The 17,955-nt window shown below is 53.7% G+C and overlaps 1 protein-coding gene across 1 annotated transcript; it reads left to right on the top strand.

The window, feature by feature from the left end:
* The first annotated feature begins 14,406 nt into the window (after positions 1-14,406).
* Positions 14,407-16,000, top strand: LOC311602492 (uncharacterized protein). The gene is made up of 3 exons (XM_084790662.1): positions 14,407-15,037; positions 15,380-15,508; positions 15,686-16,000. Exons 1-3 carry the CDS (start codon positions 14,538-14,540, stop codon positions 15,828-15,830), a joined length of 774 nt encoding a protein of 257 aa, XP_084646788.1. The 5' UTR covers positions 14,407-14,537; the 3' UTR covers positions 15,831-16,000.
* Positions 16,001-17,955: the final 1,955 nt, after the last annotated feature.

Raw genomic sequence — 17,955 nt, 5'->3', positions numbered from 1 at the left:
GAGCCAACTTTCCAGCTCACACCATTTATTTTCATTGCTGAATTTTAACTTATTGGATATCTAGGTCCCATCACACTTAATCATTTCTTCACTGATAAGAATTTATATCATTCTTAGTTTTTCTTATCAATCACTAGCTCCATGACCATCTGTCCTTATGTACATCATGTACTAGTGTTTCCACAGAAGATGGACCTGACAGTGAACTTACTGGACCAGAGAGGAAATAGGATATCTTAAGTTTTAACACTTTCAGATCAAGGAATACTACTCAGCTATTAAAAACAAGGAAATCCCAAAATTTGTGGACAAATGGATTGAACTAAAATTGATTATAATGAGTGAGTTTACCCAGAAGCAGAAAGAGTCAAATATACTCACTTATATCGAGACACTAGCCCAAAGGGGATGTCCCATGAAAGTATTCACTCACCAGGAAAGTGTGTCAGAGGGGAGGACATCCTGTTGGGACTTTAGGTGAGAAAAACTTGGGAGAATGGGGAAATAGAAGGATCCAGAGGGTCCTAGAAACCTACAAGAAGAACATTATGATGGGCGGATCTGGGCCCAGGGGTCCTGCTCAAACTATGGCACCAGCAAAGGACAATACAGGCCGTAAACTTCAAGCCCCTACCCAGATCAAGCCAATGGACAGGACATTCTCCACAGTTGAGTAAAGAGTGGGGTAAGACTTTCACACGAACTCTGGTGCCTCATATTTGACCATGTCCCCTGGAGGGGGGGACCTGGTGACACACAGATTGAAGGACAGCAGGTTACCAAGAAGAGACTTGATACCCTGTGAGCATATACGGGGGGGCAATCCCCCTCAGGAACAGTCATAGGGGAGGGGAATAAGGGGAAAATGGGAGGGAAGGAAGAATGGGAGGATACAAGGGATGGGATAACCATTGAGATGTAACAAGAACAAATTAATAAAAAAATAAGATAAAATAAAATTTAAAAAAATATATTGCTCAGAGAGTATCTCAAACAAGCCAAGCCACATAGAAGAGGATCGGGCTAGGGGAGCCACATAAACGAAGCACCGTGAATGAGAAAAAGGAAAAAGAATAAAGAAAAAACACCTGGCACCTTGAAAGAAGCTAGAGCCACCTGGTTAACTAGAAAGAGACACTTCCTAGCTTATTAAGATGAGACTACAAGTTGTGAAGTGGACTTCAGGTTTCCAGACCCGTCACCCGGCTGGGGTGGGCTTTGGGTGGCACAGCTCTCTTTGAGTCATTTCTGCTCCTGTAACTAACCACTACCCCAGTAAATTCACTTGTTGGTTCACCAAGTTGGATTTTTGTGGTATCCTTACTTTGATCTCTGTCCGCTCCCTATCTGTGGTGGAAGATGTTAATCCACATGTCCCCAGGAATAGTGTCACACCACATCTGGATACCCCAGAGCTGTGCTAAAGTTTTCTGTGCCAAATTTGGCACCACCAAAGTCTGAACTCTCATCCCCACTGCACCAACGCCCACTTGACGGCTTTTCCATTGTTTCCCAGGATGTGTTCCTCCAGGACCCCCCTATGCCTGGATGTGTTCCTCCAGGACACCCCTATGCCTGGATGTGTTCCTCCAGGAACCCCTATGCCTGGATGTGTTCCTCCAGGACCCTGCTATGCCTGGATGTGTTCCTCCAGGACACCCCTATACCTGGATGTGTTCCTCCAGGACCCCCTATGCCTGGATGTGTTCCTCCAGGGCCCCCCTATGCCTGGATGTGTTCCTCCAGGACACCCCTATGCCTGGATGTGTTCCTCCAGGACCCCCCTGGGCATGGATGTCCACCTCCAGGACCTCCTAGGCCTGGATGTGTTCCTCCACGACCCCCCTATACCTGGATGTGTTCCTCCAGGACCCCCTTTGTCTGGATGTGTTCCTCCAATACCCCCCTATGCCTGGATGTGTTCCTCCAGGACCCCCCTATGCCTGGATGTGTTCCTCCAGGACGCCCCTATGTCTGGATATGTTCCTCCAGGACACACCTATGCCTGGATGTGTTCCTCCAGGACCCCCTATGCCTGGATGTGATCCTCCAGGACCCCCTATGCCTGGATGTGTTCCTCCAGGACGCCCCTATACCTGGATATGTTCCTCCAGAACCCTGCTATGCCTGGATGTGTTCCTCCAGTGTGGAGAGCCACAGATAGCAGCGCCCCCTGCTGCTTCCCCAGTACAATGCGCCCTTGAGTGAGTCCCTTATGCCCATGCACAATGCGCCTTTGAGTGAGCCACTTATGCGCATGCCTGAAAGCATAGCGTGAGGTGGCGTGATCCGAACGCACCAACCAAGAGCGACAAAGTGGCAGTCTCTGATAGGACCAGGCACACTATAAAGGTTCTGTGGGAGCTTTTCCCGAGGTCGCTCCTGTAGTCAAAGTTCCTGAATAAACTGCTGCAAGAAGAGTTCCTGATGTTGGTGTCTTTCTTGCCGGTCGGTGGCAGCATCAACACTCCAGGAACCCCCCTATGCCTGGATATGTTCCTCCAGGACACCCCAATGCCTGTATGTGTTCCCCCAGGGCACACTTATGTATGCAGGTTTTCCTCCAGGACCCCCGATGCCTGAATGTGTTCCTCCAGGACCCCCCTATGCCTGAATGTATTCCTCCAGGATGCACCGATGTCAGGATGTGTTCCTCCAGGACCACACTATGCCTGGATATGTTCCCCCCAGGACAACCCTATGCTGGATATGTCCCTTCAGGACGCCCCTATGCTTGGATGTGCTCCTGTAGGACACCCCTATGTCTGGATGTATTCCTCCAGGACCCACCTATGCCTGGATGTGTTCCTCCAGGACCCCCCTTTGTCTGGATGTGTTCCTCCAGGACCCCCCTATATCTGGATGTGTTCCTCCAGGACACCGCTATGCCTGGATGTGTTCCTCCAGAACCCATATATGCCTGGATGTGTTCCTCCAGGACCCCCCTGTGCCTGGATGTGTCCCTCCTGAACCCCGCTATGCTGGGATGTGTTCCTTCAGGATGCTCCTATGTCTGGATGTATTCCTCCAGGACCCCCGTATGCCTGGATGTGTTCCTCCACGATTCCCCTATGTCTGGATGTGTTCCCCCAGAACCCCCGTAGGTCTGGATGTGTTGCCCAGGACCTCCCAATGTCTGGATGTGTTCCTACAGGACCCCCCTATGCCTGGATGTGTTCGTCCAGGACCCCCCTTTGTCTGGATGTGTTCCTCCAGGACACCCTGATGCCTCAATGGGTTCCCCCCACAACCCCCCTATGTATGGATGTGTTACTCCAGGACAACCCTATGCCTGGATGTGTTCCTCCAGGACACCGCTATGCATGGATGTACTGCTCCAGGACCCCCCAATGCCTGGATGTGTTCCTCCAGGACACCGCTATGTCTGGATGTGTTCCTCCAGGACCACCCATACCTGGATGTGTTCCTCCAGGACCACCCTATGCTTGGATGGGTTCCCCCAGGACCCCCCTATGCCTGGATGTGTTCCTCCAGGACACCCCTATGCCTGGATGTGTACCTCCAGGACCCCACTATACTTGGATGTGTTCCTCCAGGACCCCAATTTGTCTTGATGTGTTCCTCCAGGACACTGCTATGCCTGGATGTGTTCCTCCAGGACCCCGCTATGCCTGGATGTGTTCCTCCAGGACCCCCCTATGTCTGGATGTGTTCCTCCAGGACCCCCCTATGCCTGGATATGTTCCCCCCAGGACACCCCTATGCTGGATATGTTCGTCCAGGATACCCCTATGCCTGGATGTGTTCCTCTAGGACACCCCTATGTCTGGATGTGTTCCTCCAGGACCCCCCTATGCCTAAATGTGCTCCTCCAGGACGTCCCTATGTCTGGATGTGTTCCCCCAGGATACCCCTATGTATGGATGTGTACCCCCAGGACCTCCCTAAGTCTGGATGTGTTCCTCCAGGATCCCCCTATGCCTGGATGTGTTCCTCCAGGACCCATTTATACCTGGATGTGTTCCTCCACGACCCCCCTATGCCTGGATGTGTTCCTCCAGGACACCCCTTTGTCTGGATGTGTTCCTCCAGGACACCCCTATATCTGGATGTGTCCCTCCAGGACCGCCATTGGCTGGATGTGTTCCTCCAGAACCGACCTATGCCTGGATGTGTTCCTCCAGGCCCCCCATGCCTGGATGTGTCCCGCCAGGACCCTACTATGCCTGGATGTGTCCCTCCTGAACCCCGCTATACTAGGATGTGTTCCTCCAGGATGCCCCTATGTCTGGATGTATTCCTCCAGGACACCGCTATGCCTGGATGTGTTCCTCCAGGACCCCCCTATGCCTGGATGTGTTCCTCCAGGACCCCCTTTGTCTGGATGTGTTCCTCCAGGAACCCCCTTTGCCTGGATGTGTTCCTCCAGGACCCCCCTAGGCCTGGATGTGTTCCTCCAGGACACCTCTATGCCTGGATGTGTTCCTCCAGGACCCACCTATACCTGGATGTGTTCATCCAGGACCCCCCTATGCCTGGATGTGTTCCCCTTGGACCCCCCTTTGTCTGGATGTGTTCTTCCAGGACCCCCCTATATCTGGATGTGTTCCTCCAGGACCGCCTTTGGCTGGATGTGTTCCTCCAGGACCCATCTATGCCTAGATGTTCCTCCTGAAACCCCCTATGCTGGGATGTGTTCCTCCAGAACGCCCCTATGTCAGGATGTGTTCCTCCAGGACACCCCTATGTCTGGATGTATTCCTCCAGGACCCCCATATGCCTGGATGTGTTCTTCCAGGACGCCTCTATGTCTGGATGTGTTCTTCGAGGACCCCCCTATGCATGGATGTGTTCCTGAAGGACTGCCCTTATGCCTGGATGTGTTCCTCCAGGACCCTGCTATGCATGGATGTGTTCCTTCAGGACTGCCCTTAAGCCTGGATGTGTTACTCCAGGACGCCCCTATGACTGGATGTGTTCCTCCAGGACCCCCTATGCCTGGATGTGTTCCTCCAGGACCCCCTATGCCTGAATGTGTTCCGCCAGGATGCACCGATGGCGGGATGTGTTCCTCCAGGACCCCCCGATGCCTGGATGTGTTTCCCCCAGGACTCCAATATGCTGGATATGTTCCTCCAGGACACCCCTATGCCTGGATGTGTTCCTCCAGGACCCACCTATACCTGGATGTGTTCATCCAGGACTCCCCTATGCCTGGATGTGTTCCCCTTGGACGCCCCTTTGTCTGGATGTGTTCTTCAAGGACCCCCCTATATCTGGATGTGTTCCTCCAGGACCGCCTTTGGTTGGATGTGTTCATCCAGGACCCATCTATGCCTAGATGTTCCTCCTGAACCCCCCTATGCTGGGATGTGTTCCTCCAGAACGCCCCTATGTCAGGATGTGTTCCTCCAGGACACCCCTATGTCTGGATGTATTCCTCCAGGACCCCCATATGCCTGGATGTGTTCTTCCAGGACGCCTCTATGTCTGGATGTGTTCTTCGAGGACCCCCCTATGCATGGATGTGTTCCTGAAGGACTGCCCTTATGCCTGGATGTGTTCCTCCAGGACCCTGCTATGCATGGATGTGTTCCTTCAGGACTGCCCTTAAGCCTGGATGTGTTACTCCAGGACGCCCCTATGCCTGGATGTGTTCCTCCAGGACCCCCTATGCCTGGATGTGTTCCTCCAGGACCCCCTATGCCTGAATGTGTTCCGCCAGGATGCACCGATGGCGGGATGTGTTCCTCCAGGACCCCCCGATGCCTGGATGTGTTTCCCCCAGGACTCCAATATGCTGGATATGTTCCTCCAGGACACCCCTATGCCTGGATGTGTTCCTCCAGGACCCACCTATACCTGGATGTGTTCATCCAGGACTCCCCTATGCCTGGATGTGTTCCCCTTGGACGCCCCTTTGTCTGGATGTGTTCTTCAAGGACCCCCCTATATCTGGATGTGTTCCTCCAGGACCGCCTTTGGCTGGATGTGTTCATCCAGGACCCATCTATGCCTAGATGTTCCTCCTGAACCCCCCTATGCTGGGATGTGTTCCTCCAGAACGCCCCTATGCCTGGATGTATTCCTCCAGGACCCCCCTATGCCTGGATGTGTTCCTCCAGGACGCCTCTATGTCTGCATGTGTTCTTCGAGGACCCCCCTATGCATGGATGGGTTCCTTCAGGACCCTCTATGCTGGATGTGTTCCTCCAGGATGCCGCTATGCATGGATGTGTTCCTTCAAGACTGCCCTTAAGCCTGGATGTGTTACTCCAGGACCCCCCTATGACTGGATGTGTTCCTCCAGGAACCCCGTACGCCTGGATGTGTTCCTCCAGGACCCCCTATGCCTGAATGTGTTCCTCCAGGATGCACCGATGGTGGGATGTGTTCCTCCAGGAACCCCCTATGCCTGGATGTGTTCCCCCCAGGACTCCAATATGCTGGATATGTTCCTCCAGGACACCTTTATGTCTGAATGTGTTCCCCGAGGACACCCTTATGTCTGGATGTGTTCCCCCAGGAACCCCTATGCCTGGATGTGTTCCTCCAGGACCGCCCTATGCCTGGATGTGTTCTTCCAGGGCCCCCCTATGCCTGGATGTGTTCCTCCAGGACCCCCCTATACATGGATGTGTCCATCCAGGACCCCCCTATGCCTGGATGTGATCCTCCAGGACCCCCCTTTGTCTGGGTGTGTTCCTCCAGGACCCCCATATATTTGGATATGTTCATCCATTGCCCCCCTATATCTGGATGTGTTCATCCATGACCGCCTTTGGCTGGATATGTTCCTCCAGGACCCCCCTATGTCTGGATGTGTTCCTCTAGGATCCCCCTATACCTAGATGTGTTCCCCCAGTACCCCCTTTGTCTGGATGTGTTACTCCAGGACCTCCCTATGCCTAGATGTGTTCCTCCAGGACCCCCCTATGCCTGAATGTGTTCCTCCAGGATGCACCGATGGCGGGATGTGTTCCTCCAGGACACCCCTATGTCTGGATGTGTTCCCCCCAGGATACGATATGCTGGATATGTTCCTCTAGGACCCCCCTATGCCTGGATGTGTTCCTCCAGGACAACTTTATGTCTAGATGTATTCCTCCAGGACCCCCCTATGTCTGGATGTGTTCCTTGAGGACCCCCCTATGTCTGGATGTGTTCCCCGAGGACAACCCTATGTCTGGATGTGTTCCCCCAGGAACTCTTATGCCTGGATGTGTTCTTCCAGGGCCGCCCTATGCCTGGATGTGTTCCTCCAGGACCCCCTATACCTGGATGTGTCCATCCAGGAACCCCCTATGCCTGGATGTGATCCTCCAGGACCCCCCTTTGTCTGGGTGTGTTTCTCCAGGACCCCCATATATCTGGATGTGTTCATCCATTACCGCCTTTGGCTGGATATGTTCCTCCAGGACCCCCCTATGCCTGGATATGTTCCTCCTGAACCCCCCCTATGCTGGGATGTGTTCCTCCAGGACGCACCTATGCCTGGATGTGTTCCTCCAGGACGCCTCTATGTCTGGATGTGTTCCCCCAGGAACCCCCTATGTCTGGATGTGTTCCTCCAGGAACCCCCTATGCCTGGATGTGTTCCTCCATGGCCCCCCTATGCCTGGATGTGTTCCTCCAGGAGCATCCAATGCCTGGATGTGTTCCTCCAGGACCGCCTATGCCTCAATGTGATCCTCCAGGACCCCTCTTTGTTTGGATGTGTTCCTCGAGGACCCCCCTATGCCTGGATGTATTCCTCCAGGACCCCCCTATACCTGGATGTGTTCCTCCAGGACCCCCTTTGTCTGCATGTGTTCTTCCAGGACCTTCCTATGCCTGGATGTGTTCCTCCACGGCCCTCCTATGCCTGGATTTGTTCCTCCAGGAGCATCCTATGCCTGGATGTGTTCCTCCAGGACCCCCTTTGTCTGCATGTGTTCCTCCAGGAACCCCCTTTGCCTGGATGTGTTCCTCCAGGACACCCCTATGCCTGGATGTGTTCCTCCAGGACCCTCCTATCTGGAAGTGTTCCCTGAGGACCCCCCACTATGTCTGGATGTGTTCCCCGAGGACACCCCTATGTCTGGATGTGTTCCCCCAGGAACCCCTACGTTTGGATGTGTTCCTCCAGGACCCCGCTATGCCTGGATGTGTTCTTCCAGGGCCCCCCTATGCCTGGATGGTTCCTCCATGACCCTCCTATACCTGGGTTTGTCCATCCAGGACCCCCCTATGCCTGGATGTGATCCTCCAGGACCCTCCATTGTCTGGGTGTGTTCCTCCAGGACCCCCCTATATCTGGATGTGTTCCTCCATGACCGCCATTGGCTTGATATGTTCCTCCAGGTCACCCCTATGCCTGGATGTGTTCCTCCTGATCCCCTCTATGCTGGGATGTGTTCCTCCAGGACGCCCCTATGTCTGGATGTGTTCCTCCAGGACACTGCTATGCCTGGATGTACTCCTCCAGGGCCCCCCTATGCCTGGATGTGTTCCTCCAGGACGCCTCTATGTCTGGATGTGTTCTTTGAGGACCCCCCTATGCATGGATGTGTTCCTTCAGGACACCACTATGCCTGGATGTGTTCCTCCAGGACCCCCTATACGTGGATGTGTTCCCCCAGGACCCCCTTTGTATGGATGTGTTCCTCCAGGACACCCCTATGCCTGGATGTGTTCCTCTTGGACCCCCCTATGCCTGAATGTGTTCCCCCAGGACGCCTCTATGTCTGGATGTGTTCTTCGAGGACCCCCGTATGCATGGATGTGTTCCTCCAGGACACTGCTATGTCTGGATGTGTTCCTCCAGGACCCCCCTATGCCTGGAAGTGTTCCTCCAAGACCCCTCTATACCTGGATATGTTCCTCCAGGACCCTGCTATGTTGAATATGTTCCTCCAGGACCCACCTATGCCTGGATGTGTTCCTTCTGTACCCCCCTATGCCTGGATGTGTTCCTCCAGGACACCACTATGCCTGGATGTGTTCCTCCAGGACACCCCTATGCCTGGATGTGTTCCCCCTCTACCCCCCTATGCCTGGATATATTCCTCCAGGACACTGTTCTGCCTGGATGTGTTCCTCCAGGACCCCCCTATGCCTGGATGTGTTCTTCCAGGACCACCCTATGTCTAGATGTGTTCCCCCAGGGCTCCCCTATGTCTGGATGTGTTCCTTGGGGACACCCCTATGTCTGGATGTGTTCCCCCAAGACCCCCTTATGCCTGGATGTGTTTCCCCAGGACACCCCTATGTCTGGATGTGTTCCTCCAGGATGCCCCTATGACTGGATGTGTTCCTCCAGGATCCCCCTATGCCTGGATGTGTTCCTCGAGGACCCCCCTGTGCATGGATGTGTTCCTTCACGACCCCCTATGTCTGGATATATTCCTCCAGGACCCCCTTTGCCTGGATGTTTTCCTCCAGGAACCCCTATGTGTGGATCTGTTCCTCCAGGACGCCACTATGCCTGGATGTGTTCCCCCAGGACACCCCTATGTCTGGATGTGTTCCTCGAGGATGCCCTTATGTCTAGATGTGTTCCTCCAGGACCCCCCTATTCCTGGATGTGTTCCTCCAGGACCCGCCTATGTCTGGATATGTTCCTCCAGGACCCCTCTATGCCTGGATGTGTTCCTCCAGGAGACTCCTATGCCTGGATGTGTTCCTCCAGGACCCCCTTATGCCTGGATGTGTTCCCCCTGTAGGAAAACAATAGCCACGGTGGGGTTCCCAGGTAGGCTTCCTGAATTCCTAGCCCAGGAAAGCTCCAAACAGTCTCTCACACCGTATTCATGGTGTGCCCCAAGGTTAAAGCCCGCCAAGACTGCTTTCACCTGTGACAAAGCTTAATCTTTCCTACACCCCTATGCCTGGATGTGTTCTTCCAGGACCCCCGTATGCCTGGAAGTGTTCTTCCAGGACCCCCCTATGTCTGGATGTGTTCTCCCACGTTTCCTCTATGTCTGGATGTGTACCCCCAGAACCCCTCTATGTCTGGATGTGTTCCTCCAGGACACCCCTGTGCCTGGATGTTTTCCTCCTGGACCCCCCTATGCCTGGATGTGTTCCTCCAGGACCTCCCTATGCCTGGATGTGTTCCTCCAGGACCCCCCTATGCCTGGATGTGTTCCTCCAGGACCTCCCTATGCCTGGATGTGTTCCCCTGGACCCCCCTATGCCTGGATGTGTTCCCCTAGCACCCCCCTATGACTGGATGTGTTTCCCCAGTACACCCCTATGTCTGGATGTGTTCCTCCAGGACCCCGCTATGCCTGGATATGTTCCTCCAGGACGCCCCTATGTCTGGATGTGTTCCTCCAGGACCCCCTATGAGTGGATGTGTTCCTCCAGGACCCCGCTATGTTGAATATGTTCCTCCAGGACCCCATTTGTATGGATGTGTTCCTCCAGGACGCCCCTATGCCTGGATGTGTTCCCCCAGGACCCTTCTATGTCTGGATGTGTTCTTCGAGGACCCCCCTATGCCTGGATGTGTTCCTCCAGGACACCCCTATGCCTGGATGTGTTCCCCTTGAACCTCCCTATGCCTGGATGTGTTCCTCTAGGACCCTTCTATGCCTGGATGTGTTCCTCCAGTACACACCTATGCCTGGATTTGTTCCTCGAGGAACCCCCTATGCCTGGATGTGTTCCTCCAGGACCCCCCTATGCCTGGATGTGTTCCTCCAGGACACCTCTATGCCTGGATGTGTTCCTCCATGACACCCCTATGCCTGGATGTGTTCCTCCAGGACCCCCTTTGTCTGGATGTGTTCCTCCAGGAACCCCTATGCATGGATGTGTCCTTCCAGGACCCCCTACGCCAGGATGTGTTCCTCCAGGACCCCCTATGCCTGGATGTGTTCCTCCAGGACCCCCTATGAGTGGATGTGTTCCTCCAGGACCCCGCTATGTTGAATATGTTCCTCCAGGACCCCCTTTGTATTGATGTGTTCCTCCAGGACGCCCCTATGCCTGGATGTGTTCCCCCAGGACGCCTCTATGTCTGGATGTGTTCTTCGAGAACCCCCATATGCATGAATGTGTTCCTCCAGGACACTGCTATGTCTGGATGTGTTCCTCCAGGACCGCCCTATGCCTGGATGTGTTCCTCCAGGACGCCCCTAGGCCTGGATGTGTTCCCCTTGAACCCCCCTATGCCTGGATGCGTTCTCCCAGGACGCCCCTATGCCTGGATGTGTTCCTCCAGGACCCCTTTTGCCTGGATGTGTTCCTCCAGGACCCCCTTTGTCTGGATATGTTCCTCCAGGAACCCCTATGCCTGGATGTGTTCCTCCAGGAACCCCTATGCCTGGATGAGTTCCTCCAGGGCCCCCCTATCCTGGATGTGTTCCTCCAGGACCCTTCTATGCCTGGATGTGTTCCTCGAGGAACCCCCTATGCCTGGATGTGTTCCTCCAGGACCACCCTATGCCTGGATGTGTTCCTCCAGGACCCCCAATGACTGTATGTGTTTCCCCAGGACACCCCAATGTCTGGATGTGTTCCTCCAGGACTTTCCTATGTATGGATCTGTTCCTCCAGGTCGCCCCTATGCCTGGATGTGTTTCCCCAAGACATCTCTCTATCTGGATATGTTCCTCCAGGACCCTCCAATCCTGGATGTGTTCCTCCAGGACACTTCTATGCCTGGATGTGTTCCTCCATGACACCCCTATGCCTGGATGTGTTCCTCCAGGACCCCCCTGTGCCTGGATGTGTTCCTCCAGTACCCCCTATGCCTGGATGTGTTCCTCCAGGACCCCCTTTGTCTGGATGTGTTCCTGCAGGAACCCCTATGCATGAATGTGTCCTTCCAGGACCCCCTTATGCCTGGATGTGTTCCTCCAGTACCCCCTATGCCTGGATGTGTTCCTCCAGGACCCTCTATGCCAGGATGTGTTCCTCCAGGACCCCCTATGCCTGGATGTGTTCCTCCAGGACCCCCTGTGCCTGGATGTGTTCCTCCAGGACCCCCCTATGTCTGGATGTGTTCCTCCAGGATCCCCCGATGCCTGGATATGTTCCTCCAGACCCCCCCCCATGCCTGGATGTGTTTCCCCAGGACACCCCTATGTCTGGATGTGTTCCCCCAGGACCCCTCTATTCCTGGATGTGTTTCTCCAGGACCCCCCTATGCCTGGATGTGTTCCCTTTGGAACCCCCTATGCCTGGATGTGTTCCTCTAGGACCCCCCTATGACTGGATGTTTTTCCCCAGGACACCCCTATGTCTGGATGTGTTCCTCCAGGAACCTCCTATGCCTGGATGTGTTCCCCTTGGACCCCTCTATGCCTGGATGTGTTCCTCTAGGACCCCCCTATGACTGGATGTGTTTCCCCAGACCACCCCTATGTCTGGATGTCTTCCTCCAGGACTCCCCTATATCTGGATGTGTTCTGCCAGGACCCCCCTATTCCTGGATGTGTTCCTCCAGGACACCCCTATACCTGGATGTGTTCCTCCAGGACCCCCTTTGTCTGGATGTGTTTCTCCAGGATGCCCCTATGCCTGGATTTGTTTCCCCAGCACCCCCCTATGCCTGCATGTGTTCCTCCAGGACCCCCCTATGCCTGGATGTGTTCTCCTGGACCCCCCTATGCCTGGATGTGTCCCCTAGCACCCCCCTATGACTGGATGTGTTTCCCCAGGACACCCCTATGTCTGGATGTGTTCCTCCAGGACCCCGCTATGCCTGGATGTGTTCCTCCAGGACGCCCCTATGCCTGGATGTGTTCCCCTTGGACCCCCCTATGTCTGGATGTGTTCCTCCAGGACCCCCCTATGCCTGGATATGTTCCTTAAGGGCCCCCCTATGCCTGGATGTGTTCCTCCAGGACCCCCTATGAGTGGATGTGTTCCTCCAGGACACCCCTATGCCTGGATGTGTTCCCCCAGGACGCCTCTATGTCTGGATGTGTTCTTCGAGGACCCCTGTATGCATGAATGTCTTCCTCCAGGACACTGCTATGTCTGGATGTGTTCCTCCAGGACCCCCCTATGCCTGGATGTATTCCTCCAGGACCCCCCTATGCGTTCATGTGTTCCCCCTGTAGGAAAACAATAGCCACGGTGGGGTTCCTAGGTAGGCTTCCTGAATTCCAAGCCCAGGAAGGCTCCAAACAGTCTCTCACAACGTATTCATGGTGTGCCCCAAGGTTAAAGCCCGCCAAGACTACTTTCACCTGTGACAAAGCTTAATCTTTCCTACACCCCTATGCCTTGATGTGTTCCTCCAGGACCCCCGTATGCCTGGATGTGTTCCTCCAGGACCCCCCTATGCCTGGATGTGTTCCTTCAGGACCCCCCTATGCCTGGATGTGTTCCTCCAGGACCCCCCTATATCTGGATGTGTTCCTCCAGGACCCCCCTATGTCTGAATGTGTTCCCCCAGGGCCCCCCGTATGTCTGGATGTATTCCTCCAGGACCCCCCTATGTCTCGATGTGTGCCCCCACGACCCCCTATGCCTGGATGTGTTCCCCCAGGACCCCAGTATGTCTGGATGTGTTCCTCCAGGACCCCCCTATGCAGTTGATAAGCCCCACACAACACCGAACATCCCCTGCTCACATCACTATGCTTGACTAGGATCCACGGAAAGAAGCCTTCCTCCCAGCCCTCTCCTGCGGGCCTAAGGCGTCTATCCAGGTGTGATATGGCCAGTGGAGCAGAGTACCTTTAAGGATGTTCACACCAGCCCGGCAAAGCACGTCCCTAGGGGCACTGGTTCACCCTACCCTCTAGACCCTGATGGGCTATCTCCACTCAGGGCAAGGATGTGCAGTACCTCTGAGCACGGCAGTGTTGGGGTCCGCAAATAGCCCACTGACCACTCGGACACCAGCGTCGATTCAAAACAGATAGACGGCTTATTGTGTGCACACTTCCAAACCGATCGATCCGGGACGCAGCCCAGACTGCAACCCAGGGCTGTTCCCCAGGCTAGCTAGCTTTTGCAGGAAAAAGCCACCAATGGGCGCCATTTGCAGCATTCTGGCTAGGTAGACAAAGCAGTGCTGCCTGGCCTTTAAGCTCGTTGGCTAAGTCCAGCTGAGGGGAAATGAATTCTAATTGTGTGTGTGGGTGTTATGGGTCCAGGCAGAAACCTTTGGGCGGGGCAGTTGGGCAGAACCACCACAGCAAGATTTTAACATGTCAGGGAGTCACTGGCCAATCAGCTCGCGCAGCTTCTCTCAATCCCAACCACTCCTGCCGCCAGGCTGAGCTTCCCCAGGCCGCAAGCTTGTTGGGATCAGTGCCACTCGCGGTGGGAGCAGCTTGGAGGAAACCTATATTGAAGGGTCCCATTAGTACAAGCCACCTGGGAAGCGGCTGTGTGAAACAGCAGTCCTTTTCCGGGTCTCAGAGACACCCTCCCCCTCCCCCCACCCAGTTTAGCGGGAACCAAGCCTCGCGAGATCTTGTTTGCACATGCGCAGTGGGCCTCACGTGCGGTTACCTATATAAACCTACTGCGGCTTGTCGCGATGGCTCCCTTTTCTTAGTTGAGCTGTGAGTTGTACTGTGGTGTTAGGGTCGGGGTTGGCGGCCCTGAGGGGGAGAGCCAGAGTGGTCATGCAGGACCCCAGTGAGGGCCTACATGGGAGAGCAGGGGTTGAAGAAGGCGAGGATGGCGAGCTTAGTCCTCAAACCCCCGATGCCCAGCCTAGCGCTCAAAGTTCGGCGACCGAAGGTGACCGTGGCAACTCCTCTCAGAGCGGCCCGCAAGATTCCAGTGGCCTGGCTGCTCCTGATAGCCCGGCTGCTCCTGGTAGTCCTGCTGCTCCTGGTAGCCCGGCTGCTCCTGAGAGCCCGGCTGCTCCTGGGAGCCCGGCTGCTCCTGATAGCCCGGCTGCTCCTGATAGCCCAGCTGCTCCTGGGAGCCCGGCTGCTCCTGGGAGCCCGCCTCCTCCCGGGAGTCAGGCTGCTCCAGGCAGCCCCAGCCCAGGGAGCCCTGCAGGGTCCGGAGCAGCTGTTGAAGAAGCAGTTGTGGGTCCCCACAGCGAGCAGGTGCCACTTCTCCCTGGGCCCAGTGGAGATACTACCTCGGCAACGACGAGTCGGCTCCTGGAGTTGTATCCTTCCCTGGGGGAGGCCCTCGGCAGGGGCTACGGGAACAGGGGAGGGCTCAAACTTCCATGGAAGGCTTGGGGCGGGGGGGCATGGTGCGCATCTGACTAGGGAAAGGAAGGACGGGCAGGTACGATGTGCGCAGTCGGGCACAGCAGTTGACGGCCAGACAGGACACAGGGACTCCCTGCCTGGCGCCTGGAGGGTGGAGGAGAAGACCTGAACCACTGCGGAGGTGGCAGGTGACTGGCCTTGGGTGGCAGGAGGGCTCGCTGCCAGGCAGGCCTAGGTAGGCAAAAGTAAACTGAGCAGTGGATGGATGCTGCCTTAACCGTGTCTCCTCCCAGCTCTGTAACAGTGCCTTTCCGGTCTGCGGTGGAGGCAGACATGGCCCGCAGGTCCCTGATCGCCAGTACCCGACGCCAGCAAGTGATGATTCAGCAGGAGTTCACAGTGACCGACAGTATCCTGGCTGTGTCAGTTTTCCCCCCCCAAAACTCTGCAGTAGGGGTGGCCTTAGGCTTGGGAGGCAGTGCGCACTCTAGGGGTACCCTGATGGAGTCACTGGTGGATTCCCTGTAAGCAGGAAGGCGTGGGTCTGAACAGATCCCTCGTCACTTCCCTGATGGTGTCTCTTTCTCTCTCCATTTTAGTAGGTGGACTACTGAAGACCCTGTCTTCTTCCGGATTTCCATCAACACTTTCCTTGACCACCTCTCCCTGGTGATGAGAAACATTCAGCGCCTGGAGTTTGTGGCTGTTGTCAAACGGGGACGGGGAAGGAGTCATGAACCCTAACATGTTACCAGATACAAGAAAAGTCAGAAGCGTTTTGTGGTTTGAGTAATTGTTATTTGGAACCTAGCTCAGTGCTCCACGTCGGTATCTTGGTTGGATTGTTTCCCACTTACTGAAGGAATGGGTGTTTAAATGTTACCAGACAAAATAAAAAAATATCAAATATTGTATTTTTTCTCTGACTTTACTTTGGACTGTGGCAGAAACCTCCAGGTTGTCTTATCTGTATGCTTCTATGGAGGAAAAGTTCTGGAACTTTTTTTTTTTTCAAATTTGAGGCAGGGTTTCTCTGTGTAGCCTTGGCTGTCCTGGACTCACTCTGTAGACCAGGCTGTCCTCGAACTCACAGAGATCCGCCTGCCTCTGCCTCCCTAGTGCTGGGATTAAAGGCGTGCGCCTGTTTGAGTAGTCCAAAAATAATTTAAGACACTCTGGGAAATGGAAGAAAAATTTAATCACATAAGACTGGTCATGCATAACAAATTCTTGACAATGTTTTTGAAGTGCAGGTGTTTGCACGTGTATGCGTTGTGTTGCGAGGGTCACGTGTTTGCACATGCGTTTGTGGGTATACACATATTATGTTCTGCACGTGGAGACCAGATGTCCACCAGGGATGTCGATTCTTGGGACCTGTACACCTTGTTGCTAGAGGTCCTGGGTCTCAAGTAATATTAAAAAAAAATAAGTATTTGTAGTAATAAGGTTTTCTTCATATATTATGTATGTAAATAGAGCTATAATTTATTGTATATTTTTCAAGGTTTTCTCATTTAAAATACTATTTTCTATTCAAGTTGTTTTCTTTTAAAGTAGTTTATTTTTTTTAATTTTATTACACATGAATAAGACAAACTACATACAGCAGGGAGAACCATGTGACAATCATGAGAATAATGAGTTTTATACATGTTACATTCATAGTGACTTGGCCATCTGCATTCGTCTCTTTTGAAGCAAGTGTTTTTCCTGTCTTTGTTGGGTGTAAATTTCCGAATGAGATTCAATATCTATCCTATCTCAGCTCTAATAGCTTAACTTCTTTATCTTGATCTAAAACGATCTTGTCCCCTAACCAGCTAAGCTTGGTTGTAGAACTATACTATCTTGTCTTCAGTGCCCCTCAGAGACCTGAGAAGGAGTAGAACTTAAATTCCTGAGTGAACCAGCAGTGTGGGTTATCAGCTTCGTAAATGTACAAATTGACTTAAGACAGTTTACTGCCTGACCAGTCACCCAATACACTTTATAACGTTGGAGCCTCATCTTCAGCTTTCTGGCCTATTATCTCTGCCAGACCTGTTCGCAGGGCCAGGACTATTGAGGACTTGCTTACCCTGACTTGGCAGAGTGCAGCCGTCGACTCTGCCTGCATCTAAGTCGCCCACTTTTAGGCTGATTCTGTTTGTGGCAGGAACGAGGAGGACATTTTGCCCAGTGTCTATTTTGCCACCTTTGAAGCCATGTCCATAAGGAGGCTCTTGGATGCTCATCATCTTCTTTGAGGTCGGCTGGGTGTTGCCAGCAGTTAACTTGTCTTGTTGTCGAAGACATTTAGGATTGTGAGAACAGCTTTAAATGCCATATTCTGTGTGTCTCTGAGGCTTTTGAAGACCTTATTCAACTACTTTACCCCATGTATTGATAGAGTCATATCTATCTGTTAGCCTTAGGTTATATATTCTTGTGTTAAAATATGCCAAGTATTTGACATGCCCATGATTTGTATCCGTATACTAAATTCTATAGCCATGACTTAGACATAATCTTCATAATAAGTAACAATTAAGGCCTTGAGTTAAGGAGCAGGTTCAATCATCTAGCTTTTGTTCTATCCTCCCTCTATGTTCCTATGTCTCCCTTTCTTTCTTTTCAGCTCCCATCTCCTTGCCTACGCGTGTAAGATAAAGGCAGAGAGAGGCGTTCCTGCGTTTCCTCTAATTTTTTGTCTTGGGTGCCCCAGTCCTCCTGCCGATGCCTGGTTTGTTTTGGGTGGGTGTCGGGCCCTCTGAGAGACTTCCTTGCTGCCTCCTGAATGAGGAGGCTCTGTGTGCAGATGGGTGGGCACAGACTTAGGCTCCTTTCGCGGTTAGGTTGAACAGTTAGTTACCTATGATCCTGTGGG

This window comes from Acomys minous (assembly GCF_964271855.1).
Source record: "Acomys minous genome assembly, chromosome: 7".
In the NCBI taxonomy this organism is placed as follows: Eukaryota; Metazoa; Chordata; class Mammalia; order Rodentia; family Muridae; genus Acomys; species Acomys minous.
The sequence above is the reverse complement of the archived record's forward strand: the minus strand, read 5'-3'. Positions and strand labels throughout refer to the sequence as shown.

What these genes read in the sequence shown, in the direction of transcription:
- LOC311602492 (XM_084790662.1), top strand. Translation starts at nt 14,538, where the DNA reads ATGCAGGACCCCAGTGAGGGCCTACATGGGAGAGCAGGGGTTGAAGAA. An exon ending in ACGAGTCGGCTCCTGGAGTT is followed by an intron (nt 15,038 to 15,379) that starts GTATCCTTCCCT and finishes GTCTCCTCCCAG; the next exon opens with CTCTGTAACAGTGCCTTTCC. An exon ending in ACCGACAGTATCCTGGCTGT is followed by an intron (nt 15,509 to 15,685) that starts GTCAGTTTTCCC and finishes TCTCCATTTTAG; the next exon opens with TAGGTGGACTACTGAAGACC.